General features: G+C 39.0%; 2 protein-coding genes across 4 annotated transcripts; one reads left to right on the forward strand and one right to left on the reverse strand.

The window, feature by feature from the left end:
* Positions 1 to 10058: 10058 nt before the first annotated feature.
* Positions 10059 to 15907, forward strand: LOC125191682 (putative disease resistance protein RGA4). Of its 3 annotated transcripts, none has more exons than XM_048089086.1 (3): positions 10059 to 10163; positions 10978 to 14383; positions 15458 to 15907. In XM_048089086.1, exon 2 carries the CDS (start codon positions 10985 to 10987, stop codon positions 14363 to 14365), a length of 3381 nt encoding a protein of 1126 aa, XP_047945043.1. In that variant the 5' UTR covers positions 10059 to 10163; positions 10978 to 10984; the 3' UTR covers positions 14366 to 14383; positions 15458 to 15907. The 3 variants fall into 3 exon arrangements, with proteins under 3 accessions (XP_047945043.1, XP_047945044.1, XP_047945042.1); XM_048089087.1 differs by having other exon boundaries at positions 15495 to 15907; XM_048089085.1 differs by lacking the exon at positions 15458 to 15907 and having other exon boundaries at positions 10978 to 14641.
* On the reverse strand, positions 15394 to 15816 carry LOC125194545 (major allergen Pru ar 1-like). Its single transcript, XM_048092805.1, has one exon. The coding sequence runs from the start codon at positions 15814 to 15816 to the stop codon at positions 15394 to 15396; it is 423 nt and encodes a 140-aa protein (XP_047948762.1).
* Positions 15908 to 17548: the final 1641 nt, after the last annotated feature.

The raw sequence follows: 17548 nt of genomic DNA on the forward strand, positions 1-17548 counted from the left end.
GAACGCCGCGGGAAGGAACGCAAACGCAGGGAAAGCATGTGGCCACTCCCCCCAAAAACAAAAGAACTCCTTCCGCAAGGGGGGGAGGTGCCCCCCCGACCAACCAAGGTTCCCGGACGACTTGGTAGTCCACCGCGAGAGTGAACAAAGGAGGGGGAGGAGGAGAGGTACCCAACTAGAGGGTTTGAGATAGGGGTCCCCAAAAAAGCCCTGGGTCCATGGAAAAGTTTGATAACCAAAGAGCAAAATTTCAAAAAAAGGGTTTTGGGAAATTGGCAAAGTCGGACAAGCGCTAGATTCATAGTCCCAAAGAAAAACAGTCGGGAAGAGTTCATCCCCCATATTGAATGGGCAATGATTGTGAATCATAGGACAGAGGTACCTTTGGTCAAAAAGAAGGGTTTTTTTCACCTTCCGATTCAAAGCTACCGACCGTAGGATTCAATCTCCTTCCGCCTGCCAACATTGAGCATCAAGAGTGTGAAAAGGGTCCCTCCGAATGGCGGTACAAGCAGGAGGGAAAGGGATAGGGAAGGGGGGATTTTCGGCCCACCGGGGAACCCCGGGGATTTGCACTACAGGGCGGGGGAGGCAATAACACATGGACGGAGGGGGAACCAAGACCGGTTCAAAGGGATCCACATCACAAACCACCTCCTCCGTTTGCTCGACACGGCTAAAACCCCATGGATACCGCTAGTTCGCATTCACCCGGTGTATGTCAAAGAGAATCAAGGTCCACCCTTTCCGGGCCCAAGCTTCCCACCGATGATCCCCAAACCCCCCCCCACACATGTTACATGCCATCTCCCCGGCCTCATTCAACGCAACTTTATAAGAAGATAGGAAAGGAACCCCGACGTAATGATGGCGGCCCCCGAGCTGTCAGCTTGGGAATCTTCTTCAACAAGGGGCATTTGTACATGGAGGGCCGGGGGTGTGTTTCTACATGTAGGGAAAGGGGGTGGAGAAGGGAAAGAGAGAACCCGGGGAAAGGGGGGCCGAGGAGTTGGGGGCCTGGGGGGAAAAGGGTTTCCCGGGGCCCAGAGATCATCACCCCCAAAAAAAAAGAATGGTTGATGCGGCCGCTAATGAAGAAAAAGGCGGGGTGGCTCTGAAAAAGGGAAAGGCAAAGAAGCGCACATAAATCAATTTCATAATAATCGATCATTTAGGAATTTAGACAAAACCTATTCGCGTAATTATCACATGTATCATGCTCATAACTTGAATTAATCATGCTTTAAAGAATATTGAAACTTAAAACATGTTTTTCCTTTTGGGTTTAAAAATACCTAATTAATTCTCCAAAGAATTGAAGATGGCTAGCCCTTCTCCACGTGATGCTTTAATACTGACCACAAATTTTCCCCCGGTTCCCGAACCGTATCCCAAACCGCGGGGGCGATTTTACTAGAATACTAACTTAAAAAAAGGGAAAAAGAAACCCTTTTTGAAAATTTTGAGGGGAATTAGAAAATTCCTACGACTGGGAGGCCAATTTTTAAAAATCACAAATAATGAAATTAAAATTTTTCTGCCCCCTTATTCCCCTTTATTTATATTAAGGCCCTTTTTGGCCCCCGGGGACGGGGGATCTAGGGAAAGGGTTTTTGGGATAGGGGGGCCTATCCAATTTTTTTTTTTACTAATTAAATTAAACCCACAATTTAATATAAGTTATAATTGGAATAACAGAAACCCACTAAAGGAATATTGAACTCCCCCCATCCAACCAAATTCGTAAGGGGGTTTCCGTTTAATTTTCTTTTCCCCGTGCTTAAGATTAAATGTCCATTAATTAATTAATGTCCCCTTTTTAAATTTAATTAATTAATTCTTATTAATTCCAAGAGGGTTTTAAAACAAAACGTTTATTTATTATCTATAAAGAATCAAACTCCAACTAGCTGGGTTCCCAATAAAAAAACCCTTTTGCTTCACACTCCTCTTGAGGACAAAAAACGAGACTCTCCTGGGAAATTAATATAATAGCAATCCTAGCACCGCTAGATAATATCACCACTACCCAATATATGGGAAAATGGGGTTACAAAACCCCGGGCACCATTTGATAAGTAAAAAGAAGGCATAATCAATACCGTATGCTCAATGCTAACCTACATTGTTTAAAAAACAAATATTATCAAGAGCTCCCCTTTTTCCCAAAGATAGCCCAAGGAGAAGTCTTACCGTTAGACCCTTTAAGTTATACCACACCAATGTCATCTTTTTTCCCAAAGGCTTAGAAAAAATGGGGAATGACAGAAACCCTTTTCCCGAGGATAGTAAAATTTTCCCAAAAAGGTAAAATTTCCCATCTTTTTCTTTGTTTAAACCACCGTGTTACCTTAAAGGGGCCCACGCCCACAACCGGAACCAAAACAAAGATTTGGGACTTTTTTAAAAACTTATACATTTAAACATGCATTAACATCCATTAAATGTAAAACATAACAACATTATGACAAAAATAATCAGGTTTTTTTTTTGGGAAAATAAAATAAGATTTTTCGATTCAATCACTCAAACGTGATTTCTAGTATACAAACTCTAAGCTTTTTTCCTTCATAGATATTTTGGAGAAAACCGGGATTGAAGTGGGGGGGGATTTAAAGGTCCCTCCCCAAAAAGAGCGAAGGGGCCATTCCCTCTAGAAGTTAGTTTTTTTTAAGATTTATTTTTTTTTTGCATGAACTTGAAGAAATTTTAAGGCAAGACCCCCTTAGTAAAAAAGAAATAAGATGGGACGACTACAACTTTGAGGCCTTTTTCCCTTTAATGCGGGAAATTTCCTTTTGGGAAGGTAGTTAACCTTTAAAAATGTTTTCCAACCTAGTTGTGAAGCCTAGTATATAAGTGAGTTTATAAGCCTAAAACCGGGCAACATGTAAAAAGGGGCTGTCATTCGATGCTTGGGGAGAAATATAGAAAGGAAAAAAAAAGGGGGAAAAAAAAAAAGAAAATAAATATTTTCCCCGAGGAATGTTGGACGAAGTCCAAGAAAGGAGGTATAACCCGGACGAAGTCCGGGGAGGAAATATAAAATAAATAAATAAATAAAATATATTTTGGAGGTATAAGCCAGGAAAAAAAATGTTTAAAAAAAAAAGGGGGTTTAGAAGGAGAAATTCTAAAAACCCGACGACGTTGGGGGGCATAACTTAGAGTAATCGATCCTAACATCCCCGGGGGGAATGAGTGATCGATGTATCCAACAATTGGGAAGCTATAGGCTATCTGACGAACCGACACCGAGTAGCCGGACGAAGGGGGGGAGGATTTGTGTGTAGACTATTTGGGTTGATGATAAGGCTAATTTCATGACTTAAGGATTAAATTTTAGATTCTTATCTAAAAAATTGAAGCCGTGTGTGTAAAAAAAATGCCGCATCCGGGAAAAAGAAGATTGCCCGGAAAGGAGTCCCGGGGGAAAGTTAGAAAAAGAAAAAAATCACCCGACATGGAGAATTCCCCAAGGGGCGAATGGAGAATTCAAAGAAATATCTAGAAGCTCAACTCCACCCTTATAAATAAGAGCACGCGGGGCACGCCCGAGGGCATCATGCCATCATCTTTTTTTGCTCATAGCTCACTTCTCACACTCTAAAACACGATTGTGGGGACCTTTGGGGGTTTGGGGGTTTGGGAAATTTTCAACATCATCGTGTACCACCGCCCCTAAAAGGGCAAAAAAACAATTTACCATTTTCTTTTTTCTTAATTTTAAATTTTTTGTGAATTCCCCCTGTTTTGTTTTTTCGGTTTGCCTTTTTTTTGTTGAATCTTTTTTGAATTCGTACTTATTTAGCTATGGGAAATTTTTGCCATGTTCTCGTTTTTTATGTTTATGTTGCTTCGTTGTTTTACTTTTTATGCTTTTCGCACTCGGGGCCGGGGCCGTTTGAGTTAATGGTGTTAATTTAGGGGTTTCGGGTGGGAAAATTTTTGGGTCGGGATCGGTGATGGAAATTGTTGTGGTTTGTTGTGGATGGCTTGGATCCCGGAGCGGAAGCCCTCCGATGCCTAGATCCGTTATATTCCCGAGGGTTTTTTATGTTTAGTTTTTGCTTTTTTATTTACCTCGTCTTAAAAAGATGATTTTCCCCCTTAGTCAATCATAATCCGAAGCTTCATTTGATATGCTCCCGCTTTTGGGTTCATGGTTTACTCTATTTTCTCGCATTTTGTGATCGAAAAATTGGTTTGAGAAGATGAAGCTAAAGGGTTTGTTAAATCCTTGGGGTTTGTTAATTACAAACCCCTTTTTATACGTACCTTGGTATTTTGGGAAATGGTCCCCACAACCGCTTTCATCCTGTCTAGGCACTTTAGGAAAAGTTATTCACTAGGTCTCGTAAAATTTCATCACTAGAGTGTTATGCTATCTCGCATCTTTATTTTCATCATGCATGTGTCCGTTATGTTTTCCTAGTCTAGTCGTTAGAATAGATCATTACATTTCCGAGTCTAGTAGTTAAGTTCTCAACTCAAAAATGCGTGGCGCAGCAAAACCCTTGTCCAAAATCTCTTGCATGTTTTCTTACGCTTCCATCTCTGTGGATTCGATCCCTACTTCCTTATACTAGTTTTTAGTACGTTGGTGAGGGTTTTGAAAAGCAGGAAAAGATTGTGCCCAACGACGAAGGTTTCAAAGGTTCTTTGAGTTCCTAGACCAGGATCTAGCGGATTTCGGATCCAGAAGTCTGACTATTATTACACACGAGAAGTTCCCATGCTCTTTCAAATGACCTTAAGCTTGTGGGGACGCTTCTTAAAGTTGGAGCTAGTTCATGCATATGTATTTGTTTGTATTTTTTTTCTTTAAGTATTGTTTTCTTCTTATGTCAAGTAGTGTGTCTAGGTCTAGGTGTCTAAGTGTCTTTATGGTCGTCATAAGATAACCATGCATTGAAATTCGCCTTATTTCTTTTTCTTGTTTTTATACTTGAGGATAAGTATGGTTTAAGTGTGAGCGTTTGATAAGGCTAATATCATGCATTGGTTATGGGGTTAAATTCAACAGTTTCCTAGGTCTAACATAACTTTTATGTCCGATGTGTAGAAAAACAGATCCGGAAGGAAGGAGGAAATCACTGGTGAAGGAATCAGGCGGAAAGTGAGCAGGTATAGAAGGAAAAAGTTACGGACGGAGGAGATTTCTAGATGGAGGGCAAAAGGAAAATTCAAAAGAAGATTCTAGAAGATCAACTCCACGCCTATAAATAAGAGCACTAACACACGAAAGAGCTCTCTCTCCTTTGCTCTTAGCTCACTTTTCACACTTCTACACATACACTTGGGGATTGCGAATTCATGGGGTTGGGGTTCGTAATTTGATCATCGTCGTGTACCACCGTCTCACGTGAGGCGAAGAAACAATTATGCTTTAAGTTTTAATTTCTCGCTTTTGAATTCCCTGAGTCTTCGCCGTTTGAAGCTCGGCCTTGTTTTGTTGAATCGTTGTTGAATTCATAATCGTTTAGCTATGGAGGTTTATGTTACGTTTTCATATTATATTTGCGTTGATTGTTGCTTTACCTCGATGCTTTTCGCACTTGATCCTGTTGTTGAGTTGAATTGTGCAATTGTAGTTGATCGGTGAATTTGGTTGATCGAGTGATCAGAGATGGGAAGTGTTGTGGTTTGTCGTGGATGGCTTGGATCTGGGAGCGGATAAAGCGTTCGATGTTTATATTTGTTAAATTCTGATGGGTTTTGAAGTTTAGTTCCTGTTTTCTCATTTACCTCGTCTAGTTGTAGTAGATCTCGTTTATTTTCGTAGTTAATCGTAATTCGTTCGTGTAATTCGACATGCTCTGTTCCAATTTGATTTTTACTCGCTTTTCTGCATTTGTGATCATGAATCGTTGGTGAAGATGAAGCTAGTTGTTACTTAAATTCATAGTTAGTTATTTGCACTTTTCATTCGTACCTTTGCTATTTTAGGAAATGGTCCCCATGGTCTGTTCTTCATCGTCTAGTCATTTTAAGGAAATTATTCACTAGGTCGTAAAATTTCGTCACTGGGTGTTTTTTCGTTTACATCTATGTTTTCGTTATGCAAGCCTTCGTTATCTTTTCCTCTTCCTAGGTCTAGCTATTAGAATAGATCATTTACATTTCCATCTCTGCGGATTCGATCCTACTTCCTTATACTAGTTTTTAGTATTGTGGTGAGGGTTTTGAAATAAAAAGATTGTGTGCCCAACGACTGGGATTTCAAAGATTCCCGCCTAACCCGTGATCTAGCGGATTCTCTGGATCTAGAAGTTTGACCAATATTTCAAGTACACACATCGAAAAAATGACTTTCAATATTCTATAGAAAAGGGAGGAAAAAGTTTGTTTTGCTGCCTTTAAAACGCAAGCGCCCGGCTCGGATGACAAGGAATTGGTTCCTTGTGCTCTTTTTTGGTTTGACGTGGAAGAGAATTCAAAGGTGTTGACACGGATTTGCCTTGATCGTGAAACAAGAGCCAAATTAGCTACCTCTCGACCCTCAGAGCCGCCGCATGGGTTCAACTATTGTGGCTGAATTTTCCGGAATAGATGATACACCATCGGATTGCCACCACTACGAGATATTCAACATCACATCGATTTGATTCGGTGCTAGCCTTCGAACCTCCCTCATTATCGAATGAGTCCGCAAGAGATTTATTTTGAAAAGAAAAGGGTGGGGAGTTGCTACGAAAAGGACAAATTGGGAGAGTATGAGCCCATGTTCCGACCGCTTGCTCACACCGAGAAAGAGGGTCTCAAAGGATCTGCATTGGTAGTCGAAGTGATTAATAGAATCACCGTCGGGTACGGGTTTCCCAATCCCTGCTTGATGACATGATTGACTAGGAGGAGCACAATGGTTCTCTCCCCCGGGACCTTAAGAATGGATATCATCGATACGGATTCGGCCGGGGACGAGTGGAAGACGGCGTTCAAAACAAGGGGGGACTCTATGAATGGCTTGTAATGCCATTCGGTTCAAATGCCCAAACACATTTATGAGGCTAATGAATCAGTTCTCAAACCTTTTTGGGTGTTTTTGTTGTAGTATATTTTGATGATATCTAATTTTCAAAAAATTGAGGTGCACATATTGTCATTTAAGACAAGTTTTTGAAGCATTGAGGGCCAACAAATTATTCTTAAATGTCAAGAAGTGTGAATTTATGGTGTCCAAATCGTTTATTCCTAGGATTTGTCATAAGTGGAGTTGGGATTCAAAGCTGATCGGCTGTACCTCGCCATAAAAAGTTTTCGCAGTAGATCACTTTCAAGTTCGCAGTATTTTCATGGTTTAGCCACCTTTAGTGTCGCTTGGTCACTATTTTGCAGCATCGCTATTCACTCACTGACCGCTTGAAGCAAGGTAAGCTGGGTTAGATTCCGCAGAGAGCCTGCCAAATGCTCAAAGAAAAGCTATGTAATCGCACCTGTTTTTGCCTTACCAGATTTGACTCGAGTGTTTGAGGGATTGTGACGCCAGCGAGTAGTTCGTGTGCGCTTTGTCGCGTAAGAGAAACGAACACAATCATATTTCAATGAGAAATTCAACGGCGCGCCGCAAGGAGTTATTCGATAAAGAGTTTTATGCAATTGTTCTGGCGCTTAAAACTTGGGAGCACTACTTGTGGGGAAAGAGTTCATCTTATATTCGCACCATGAGGCTTTAAAAATTTATTAATAGTCAAAGGAGGATCGGGCCATGGACAAGCACGCACGATGGTGTCAATTCTATTCAAAAGTTCCCTTCCGACCGACGATAAGCCCGTGCACAAAACATTTGCCGATGCGCTGTACGACGGTTAATTTACTCATGGTCCTTGGCTAGAAATTGAGGCTTCGATGCTTTGAAAGATTGTTACGTAGGGATGAGGATTTTGGGCAACATTTGGGAGAAGTGGGCTGAGAGGAGTAGGACAATCGATTACATTCATGATGGGTTCTTAATGAAAGCAAACCACCAGGCGCCGGGTTTCATCAAGGGATAAAATCATTTACGATATGCATTCTAGTGACTAGCAAGCAGCATTTGAAGGGATAAAGCAAGCTTGATGCAATCCGAGAAAAAATTCTTTGGCCTCAACTTAGGCGAGATGTCACTCGGGTGGTACTTTCGTGTTGTACACTCCATTGCCAATACCATGTAAGTTGACATGCACTTCTCGATGGACTTTATTTTGGCTGAGAACACAAAGAGTAATGATTCATGGGCAGTGGTCGACTCACAGAAATGGCTCACTTTTTGGCATGTCGCAAGACGAATGATGCGGATGCAAGGCTGCATTGTTCTTTCGGGAGATTGTGAGACCGCACGTAAACATTCAAGTCCATTACTCGCATCGACACACGCTGGTACTTCTTGGAGGCGTCTGGGAAGAGGTTTGATTCATCCCTTTAATTTTAGGAACATGTCGAGCTATATATGTCGAAACCTCGCCAATGGGATGCAACGCTGGGACCAAGCAGAGTTTGCGCATAATACATATTCACTGGATTCTACGCACCTGTCGTATACTGCTGCCAGCAATGACACGATTTGCCGCTTAGTCGTGTTGGGTGTAGACATGCACTCGATGACTTCATTGAGAGGGCAAGCATGTGCGCGAAGATGTTACACATAAATCGCAATCAACCAACTGCTACAACCGCAACCGATCAACACGTGAAACTCAAGTGTCTGGTAGAGAAATGAAGCATGGTCTTCCTAGCAGCGAACGATTCCCACATGGACTCTTACAACAAGTTACGCCCCAAGAAGACTGGTCTTTCCAATCCCGACGCATTAATGATAATGCATGTGTAGTTGATTTACCAAAAGGACTATAATATATCCTCCACATTCAACGTGGTGTATTTGACTAAGATATAGACTGTGATAGTCGGGCCCCAGCATTCGGATCGAGGATTTCATGAGAACTCGAGGTTTGAAGCTCACACCGTGGAAAGAGCATGATGCGGAGCAGAAACTTTGTGATTTTTTGCAAATATTTTAATCTCCACCACTAACTTATATTTTATTAAGTTTTCTTTATTAGTTAGTTTCCTTTTATTGTTAACTAGTATCACTGACAATATATTTTTAAAAACGCTCAATTTTCAATTCTAAATTAATTAAATAATATTAGAATCAATATTAATAATGAATACACATGAGTAAAAATTTTAGTAATATGAGAATAAAATTTTATGCAAATCAACATCGAAGCATAATAAATTTGAAATAAATTATACTCCCTCCGTCCACGAATAGGAGTCTTTTTTCCATTTTTTACCCAAAAAAAGGAGCCCCGTTCAAAATTACCATAAAGGAAAGACCCCCTTCCCTATCTCATTCCACTCACATATCATATAAAACTAATAATACAAGTGGGACCCCTTTTCCCACTAATTTTCCCCCCCCCCCCTTTTTTTAAACTTTTTTGTGGAATAAAAGGGCTCTTTTTGGGGGAGGGGGGAGATAATTTTGTTTAAACATTAAATCATGGAGAAAAGATAAAGAATTAACACAATAAAGAATTAAACACGGGGATAATTACTCATCTTTTTTAAAACTTCTTTTTTCAGCATTAATTTAAAAATTAAAATCAATCATCATTATAATAAAACATTAATTCTTCACCCTCTTAACATCTCTATGTAAAATAATTTGTCATCTTTAAAAGGTTCGCCTCACCTAAAATTACAATAAAATAAGGAACAAAATAAAATTAAAATAATTTCTAAGGATTCCAACGATATCCTACATGTAGTTAACCAAAATTTTGAAAAACAATTTAAAATTTTTAATTTTTTCGTTTAAAATAAGCATACTATATAAAATATGAAAATAATACAGTAGAAACAAAATAAGAATGATTTTACTTCTTTAAAATTGGGATATTCTCAAAGATTGGTTTTATATTTTGAAAAACTTATTCTTTTATCAAAATCCTAATTTGAAGTTTTTTACCTTTTTTTTTATTAATAAAAAGTTTTTACGGGAAATTTAAAACCCGTTGACTTGATGTAGTCGCTCTCAACAAAGATTTTAATATTAGAATAGATCTAGATTGAATAAAAGTGAAACAGATCTAGGTATCACTCACAAACACAGCACGAAGAATTGAGATCAGAATCATTGAGTTCAATTGGCGCGACATCCTACAGCATATCCACCTGTAAGTTTTATTTCCACTGTTATTTACTTTGTACTGTTCTTTATGCATATTATGTGCTTTCATTTTACTAAATTTAGTAGTAGATGGAAACTAACTTGTTTCGATTTTCACTTAATTTATTGTTCCGAGTGATAAATGAATTGTGCAAGATTAATTGAATATGTATGGTTTCTTTTCATATTGCTGTTAATATAGTTTCTGGAAATGGCAAAAATACGCTCCCTACGTCCCACTATGTTGAACCAAAACTTTTGAGCACAGAAATTCAGAAATTGTGTTGAATAGTAGGAGGGATTAATAAAGTAAAACAGATAAAGGAGAGAGTAAAGTAGGTAATGGAATAAAGTAAAAACAATTGGATGTTTTATTTTTTGTCAAAAAATGAAATGAAATGACATAACTTAGTTAAGACATCACAAAGGAATACGATTAACCCAGTTGGGACGGAGGGAGCAACTGTTTTTTCAATTCTTGTATATGCAGTAAAATTATACTCACTTCGTCCATGAAAAATAGTCTTATTTTTCAGCGGCACAAGTTTAATTGAGAAATAGGTAAAGTAAGAGAGGTGGAAGAAAAAGTAGGAGCAGAAAAGAGAAAAAGTAAGAGAGAAAGATAAAAAATGAAAAAAAATATGGGAGACCAAAATAATAAAATGGGACTATTTTTCGTGGACGGAGTGAGTAGCTTGTGTGACCTCATAATGAATAATAGAGTTTTGAATAATTATTTGTCATAATTTGGGTGAGACAAATTTTATACATTTACAAAAACAAAATAGTTTTACTCATTTACAAATATTTCTGTTTCTCAGCTTAATCATGTCTTCTGCTGCGTCCATTGAAATCCTGGTTCAAAAACTGATGACTGCTTTCAAGGAAGAGCTGTCTGTAATACGAGTTCTGGATGAAGAAGCCCAACAGCTGCACATAACTTTGGTCATGATTCAGGGTTACTTGAATTATGTCCAGAAGGATTGCTTCATGATCCAGGAAGCTGTCAACACATGGTTGAAAGAACTCGAGGAAATGGCTTTCAATGCTGATAGTGTTTTGGATGAAATCACCTATCATCTTCTACACAACAAACTCCATAAAATGAAGGCACCCATGGATAAGGATAAGGTACTATCATTCCTGAATCACATTTCACGTCCACAAAATATGGCTCCTAGAATCAAACAAATCAATAAGGATTTTGACTCTATGAACCAAAGGGCAGCCCGTAGTGGCCTTCAAAGCGTAGCTGTGAATGCACCTACTGCTGCTTCATTTAACATTGATTCGTTCACTTGTGATTCAATCTTCACTGGAAGAGATGATGATGTGCTAAAGTTAGTTTATAAGCTGATCCAGATCCCACAAGAAGAGACGTTCTCAATCCTTACAATTGTAGGGAGTAATGGGGTTGGAAAAACAACCTTGACTAGGAATGTTTTCAATCATGAAAATATCAAGGCTCAATTTGGATCACGTATTTGGGTTCATGTTTCTCAATCTTTTGATCCACTCATGGTTTTTAAGTCAATCCTTTCAACGTTGACTTTAGAAAGCACTGATGGAATTGAGACCGAGGAAACTATCCTAAAAAAGCTTCAACAAGCTTTTAAAGCTAAGACATACCTTCTTGTTCTTGATGACGTTTGGAATGGAGATATTCTGAAATGGAAAAAAATTATAAATTCCATATCAGAAGTTACTTCCACTAGAGGAAATGCCATTATCATCACTAGCAATGATAGAGAAGTTGCTCCATCGTTAAATTCTCTTATTCATCCCTTGAATGTCTTATCAGATGAAGATTGTTGGTATATAATCAAAGCAAAGACTTTTGGAAAAGGAGAAGTGCCGTCAAGATTTGAGATCGTCGGAACAAAGATTGCAAGAATATGTCAAGGTTTGCCGTTAAATGCCAACATAGTTGGGGGATTGCTGCGGGGACAAGATTGGATGTCAGTCGAACAGAAATGGTTTCCATATGTTGGGAGAGATGAAATTCGGTCAAATTATTTGAAATTCGTCCTAGATAGTTTGTCACCACCTTCACTGAAGAAGTGCATCACATATTGTTCAATTTTTCCAAAAGGTTATAAATTTGTGAAGCAGGAGTTGATTGAGCTATGGATGGCTGAAGGATTTCTCCTACATGATCAAAGAAATGACATGGAGTCTGTTGGGAACAATTTATTCAATGTTCTTCTACACAACTCTTTATTGGTAGTTGCGGAGAGAGATAATCATGGAAATGTTGAAAGTTGTGTGATGCCCTATCTTGTGCATGACCATGTCAGTTCTGTTAGAGTTTCCCCTGAAGACACCAATCAAGTTCGATATTTGTTTCATGGAGATGGTGATGGTGATTTAAATGGTAGAGAAACAGCAAAATACTTGCGTACATTGATCTTCCAAGGTGAAATTACTGATACCGCCATCTTCTCAGGTTTCAAATCTTTGCATGTCCTCATTCTTGCCTGTGATAAACTTACAAAGTTGTCGAGTTCCATTAGTGAATTGATATATTTGAGGAATCTTAATATTTCAAGAACACGAATTGAAAGTTTGCCAGATCAGATTTCTGAACTCCACCGCTTGCAAACATTACATGCATTGACAAGATCTCTAAGGGAACTGCCAAGTACGTTTAAAGACTTGATTAGTTTACGCCATCTTTATATTCAGAGTGATGTAGATCTACCTTCCGAGATTGGGAGACTAACTAATTTGCAAGCACTCAATTTTAGAGTGGGCGAGCAGAAAGGATACAAGATTGAAGAGTTGGGGAGTTTGGACAATCTCAAACGACTATCCATTGAGAATCTGGAAAAAGTACCTGATGGCGAAGACGCAAAGAAAGCCAAATTATCTGAGAAGCAAAACTTAATATCATTGGAGTTAGAATGGGGTGAAAATGGACAAGGTGAAAGAACTAATGAACTTCCTAAAGAAAACAAAGAAAGAAAGGATAAGGCTGTGTTGGAAGCCCTCGAACCTCAACCAGATCTAGAGAGGTTAAAGATTGCAGGATTCAAAGGAAAAATATTTCCATCATGGACTCAGAAGATGGCTGTTGATGAAGAGTTTTCGATAAGGCTTGACAGGTTGACTGAGATCACGCTAAGTAGCTGCCAAGAATGTGAAGAAATCCCCTCACTTGGCCACTTGCCTAATCTCAAAACTCTCAGTTTAAGGAGATTGAGCAATGTGAGGTTGATAAATTCTTCATTCTACGGGACTGGGAATGGCATCAGAGTCATCTTTCCAGCACTTGAAAGTATGTTACTGTTAAATATGGCTGAGCTGAGCGAGTGGACACAAATAGAATTTGCCAATGAAGTGAAGGTATTTCCCCGTCTTCAATCCTTGAAGATGTACCACTGTTACAAATTGGAATGTCTCCCAAACTGGTTATTCTGTAACACTCATTGTCTCTCGGAGTTGGATATAAGGCATTGCCCCAAGTTGAGAGAGTTACCAGATGGTCTACACGCCCTCAATTCTCTGGAGCAGATTACTATAAGAGGCTGTCGAAATCTGAAGTCCATAGTGACTCCAAGTAGTGAGAGGAGCTTAACTTCCCTCCGCAGTTTGGAGATTTGTGACTGTCAAGAGCTGACAAAAGTGGTGGAGCCATCAGCCCCTTGGCTCAAGAAAGTGTCTGTGGTGGAACTAAAGAGCCTTGAGAATCTACATGGGTTTCTTGATTGCTTGGCAGCATCACCTCTGCTCGAACAACTAAGCATTGTTGGTGTCCCTAAATCCATGTCCACTTCTAGTGTTGAGAGCTGGCCTTTTAAACGATTGCAAAAATTGGAGATCGATGTTAACAAGGAGACTAGTCAGGCCATTCGATTGACAGTTGATGGCATATTGCGAAACTGCCGAACTTCACTTGGTGAGTTAACTTTGACAGGGCTAGAAATGTGGAAAAGTTTGCCCGACTCAATTAGACATCTCACTGCTCTTTATAGTTTAGAATTGGAGGATTTTGGAGGAGAAACATTGCCGGAATGGTTTGGAAATCTCTCGTCTCTAACAAGCTTGTGCCTATCTGATTGTACAAACTTGAGGTGCCTTCCCTCACTGCAGAGCTTCATCGATTTACAGGAGTTGCATATTCGCGATTGTCCAGGATTACGGATTGAATCTGAGAGGCACAAGATCTTGAATCGCACCCTCATCTACATTAATGGTCACCAGCTTTAGTTCTCTTGGTTGTAACTTGTAAGTATAATCTTTTCTTGTTTTTTTGTTCAAAAAGACACTTTTACACTTTAATGGACAGAGGGAGTATTATTTAGTGGGATATTTTTTCGTTTTGCTATGTTAGATGAGTTCGTCCCGTTAACCATGTGTATTAACTCTCTTGTGCAAGCTTGTATTTGGCATGGATTAATCGTTGTATTTGCAGCATTTTCATAAGGTTAGACTGAAAGAATAGATATTATTCTACTCTAATAGGATCTTCATTCTACATCTGAATTCTTCTCACATGATCTGCTCTTTTTGTAGTGTAGAAAAATGGAACGCCAAAACAATTTCTGCCAATTGATTTATATTGGTTTTTGAGACAATTTTTCAGTGTTCTGTAGATCTTTTTTTTTTGCAGTGCATGAAACTTTTTTCTGTGTTTTGGTTTTGTACGGTGTATATAAGACAACTACTTTCTAATTAAGAAGCACAATGCATTGATAATCATATATATAATCATCAATGGGTGAGAGGATTTGTAACAGCTGAGAGCACAAGCTTACTTCATTAATTTTTGGGATTGCCATTTCACTTGTGATTAGAACTAGGGCCGGGGAAAAATACCGAAAAAATGATATATCGCTCGTATCGTATTGAAAAATATCGAAAAATTATCGAATTTTCGATATATCGTAATTTTCGATACGATAACGATATGAATTTCCTTATATCGCAATATATCGTTTTATATCGAAAATTTTCGATATATCGATATTTTCGATATATATCGATATTTTATTTTCGATATATATCGAAATTTTCGATATATATCGATATTTAACGATATATCGAATTTCGGTACGATATATCGAAATATCGATACGATAACGATATGAAATTTTTTTATATCGAAAGTTCGATATATCGAAACTTTCGATACGATAACGATATGAAATTCTTTCATATCGATATTTTTGATACGATACACGATACAACGTTTTCGATACGATATATCGTATCGACCCACCCCTAATTAGAACCATTTATAGCATTGCGATTATGTAGTTTTTGCAATTAACTGATCTTTGATCGACCTTTGTGTTGTAGATGCTTCTTTTCTTACAAATGCTTCCTCCATCTTCAGTCGCGACGATCTTCACATGATAAGTTATGGATTCAATAGCTTCTCCAAGAACATCGCCCTCAACAATGCTGTCAGTGTGGGTCAAGTTCTCCTTGTCGATGGCATCCACACGGTGCTTCACGCTCTTATACTGTCTCCCTTCGCCAAAGTGAATAACCTTGATGATCCCAACACCACCATCCCCTTCCAACATCTCGACTATCTTGATGTCCTGAGGCATGATCTTGGTGACAAGGGGGCCAACATCAAGCACCACGGCCTTAAAAATCTTTGATGCCGAGATGGAGGAAGGGATCTCTGTATCATAAGTAATGACACCCATGATTAGTTATAAGTTGGAAGAATTGTGTAATGGTTTTAAGTATGGCTTAATGAGATGATTTTTCAGTGATGTTATGTGAATCTTTTTTTTCTTCAGTTCATGAACCTTTTCTGTGTTTTTTTATACAATGTGCATACACTAGTACTTTCTAAGAAGCACAATGGTTTGATAATCGTAATTATCAATAGGTAAGAGGATTTGAAACTCTTGAGAGCACAAGTTTACTTCATCAATTTTTTGGATTGCCATTTCATTTACAGCATTGCGATTATGTAGTTTTTGTAATGAACTGATCACTGATTTTGCTTTATCGATGGGATATGTGACTCGAATTATTTTAAACACGAGAAATACCCGCAAGTGTACGGGGCTAGTGTAGCAATAAACAAGTGTGAGTATCGTATCCACGAAGACAAATTGTACAGCTCAAGTACCACGAACTAATTTTGACTACTATCTAGAAAATCCGGAAGAGTTGGTTTTGATTTTTGAAAAACAAATGAACATAAACAAGACACAAGTATGCAACAAAAGACGAGTTTCAATAATAGAACGAGATAGAGTCTTGGATCCAACTACAACGAACACGATGTGAACAACTCAACAACTTCGATTACCCAATTGAAGTCTCTAGGATTACTAGGAAAGCCGCTAGTCTAGGCTAAGCCCTCTCTCGAGTGCACTTAACCAGTTGATTAATTATTAATATTGAAGTCTCCTTCTAATACGTCACAATTAACTCCTTAAAACAAAAGGCTCAAGCCCTCACTCTAGAATTCCTTCTCTCGAATGCAAATTATCTAGGTGTTGTTCATTCTTTTAACAATCCTAATTGGGTATCTCTCGATTACTCAAACTAGGACAACAAACCCAATTGGTAGCTAAACAATTGAATTGAAAAGGCACAAGAACGAAACAAAGAAATCACAAGAGCAAAGGTAATCAGAAGTCCTTGAATTAATCCAAAGCATTCATTGTAGTCTTCACCAAAACTCTACAAATAATTTAGCTACTCATATCCAAAGCAAATTCACAAGAGAAATCCATAGAAAGAGATTTGAACATAGTAAACTAATACAGATACTCCCAAGGGTGAATTCAATGGGCAAATCGTCTTCGTCTTCAAACTTGTTGATGAATCGGACTCTTTGACGCTTCAATCTGCTCTCAAAAGGTGGAAACTGCTTCTGGGGCGTGTGGAATATGTCCTAGAGTCGAACCCTAGGTCCTATTTATACCCGGGGCGAAAAATAGAAATTCAGCTGCAGACGAGCAAATCGCCCGGCCGGGCGATATCTAAGCAACAAAACGCCCGGCCCAGCCGTTTTCAGAGGGAAAAACGCCCGGGGACAGTGGATTCGCCCGGTCTGAGAGGCAAAACGCCCGGCCCGGGCGATTTCAGAGGGAAAAACGCCCGGGGACAGAGAATTCGCCCGGCCTGGGTGGCAAAACGCCCGGCTAGTTGTGTGAAAACGCCCGGCTTGATCTTTTGGCTGTCATTTCGTCCGTTTCCACCTGTTTTGACTACAAAAACTCGACAAACTTATCAGAGCACTCTAACTAAGGGATCATGGATGAAAACTAAAGTAATGTACTACAATATACTCAATTAAGCACTGTAAACCATCCAAAACACTTGCTAAACTACGAGTTTATCAATATGTTTGTGTATGTGAACAACAATGTATGAACCAGATAATATCATGCTAGTGTCCAAGAAGATAATCATTGC

Source organism: Salvia hispanica, chromosome 6 (genome assembly GCF_023119035.1).
Source record: "Salvia hispanica cultivar TCC Black 2014 chromosome 6, UniMelb_Shisp_WGS_1.0, whole genome shotgun sequence".
In the NCBI taxonomy this organism is placed as follows: Eukaryota; Viridiplantae; Streptophyta; class Magnoliopsida; order Lamiales; family Lamiaceae; genus Salvia; species Salvia hispanica.

What these genes read in the sequence shown, in the direction of transcription:
- LOC125194545 (XM_048092805.1), bottom strand. Translation starts at nt 15,816, where the DNA reads ATGGGTGTCATTACTTATGATACAGAGATCCCTTCCTCCATCTCGGCA.
- LOC125191682 (XM_048089086.1), top strand. Translation starts at nt 10,985, where the DNA reads ATGTCTTCTGCTGCGTCCATTGAAATCCTGGTTCAAAAACTGATGACT.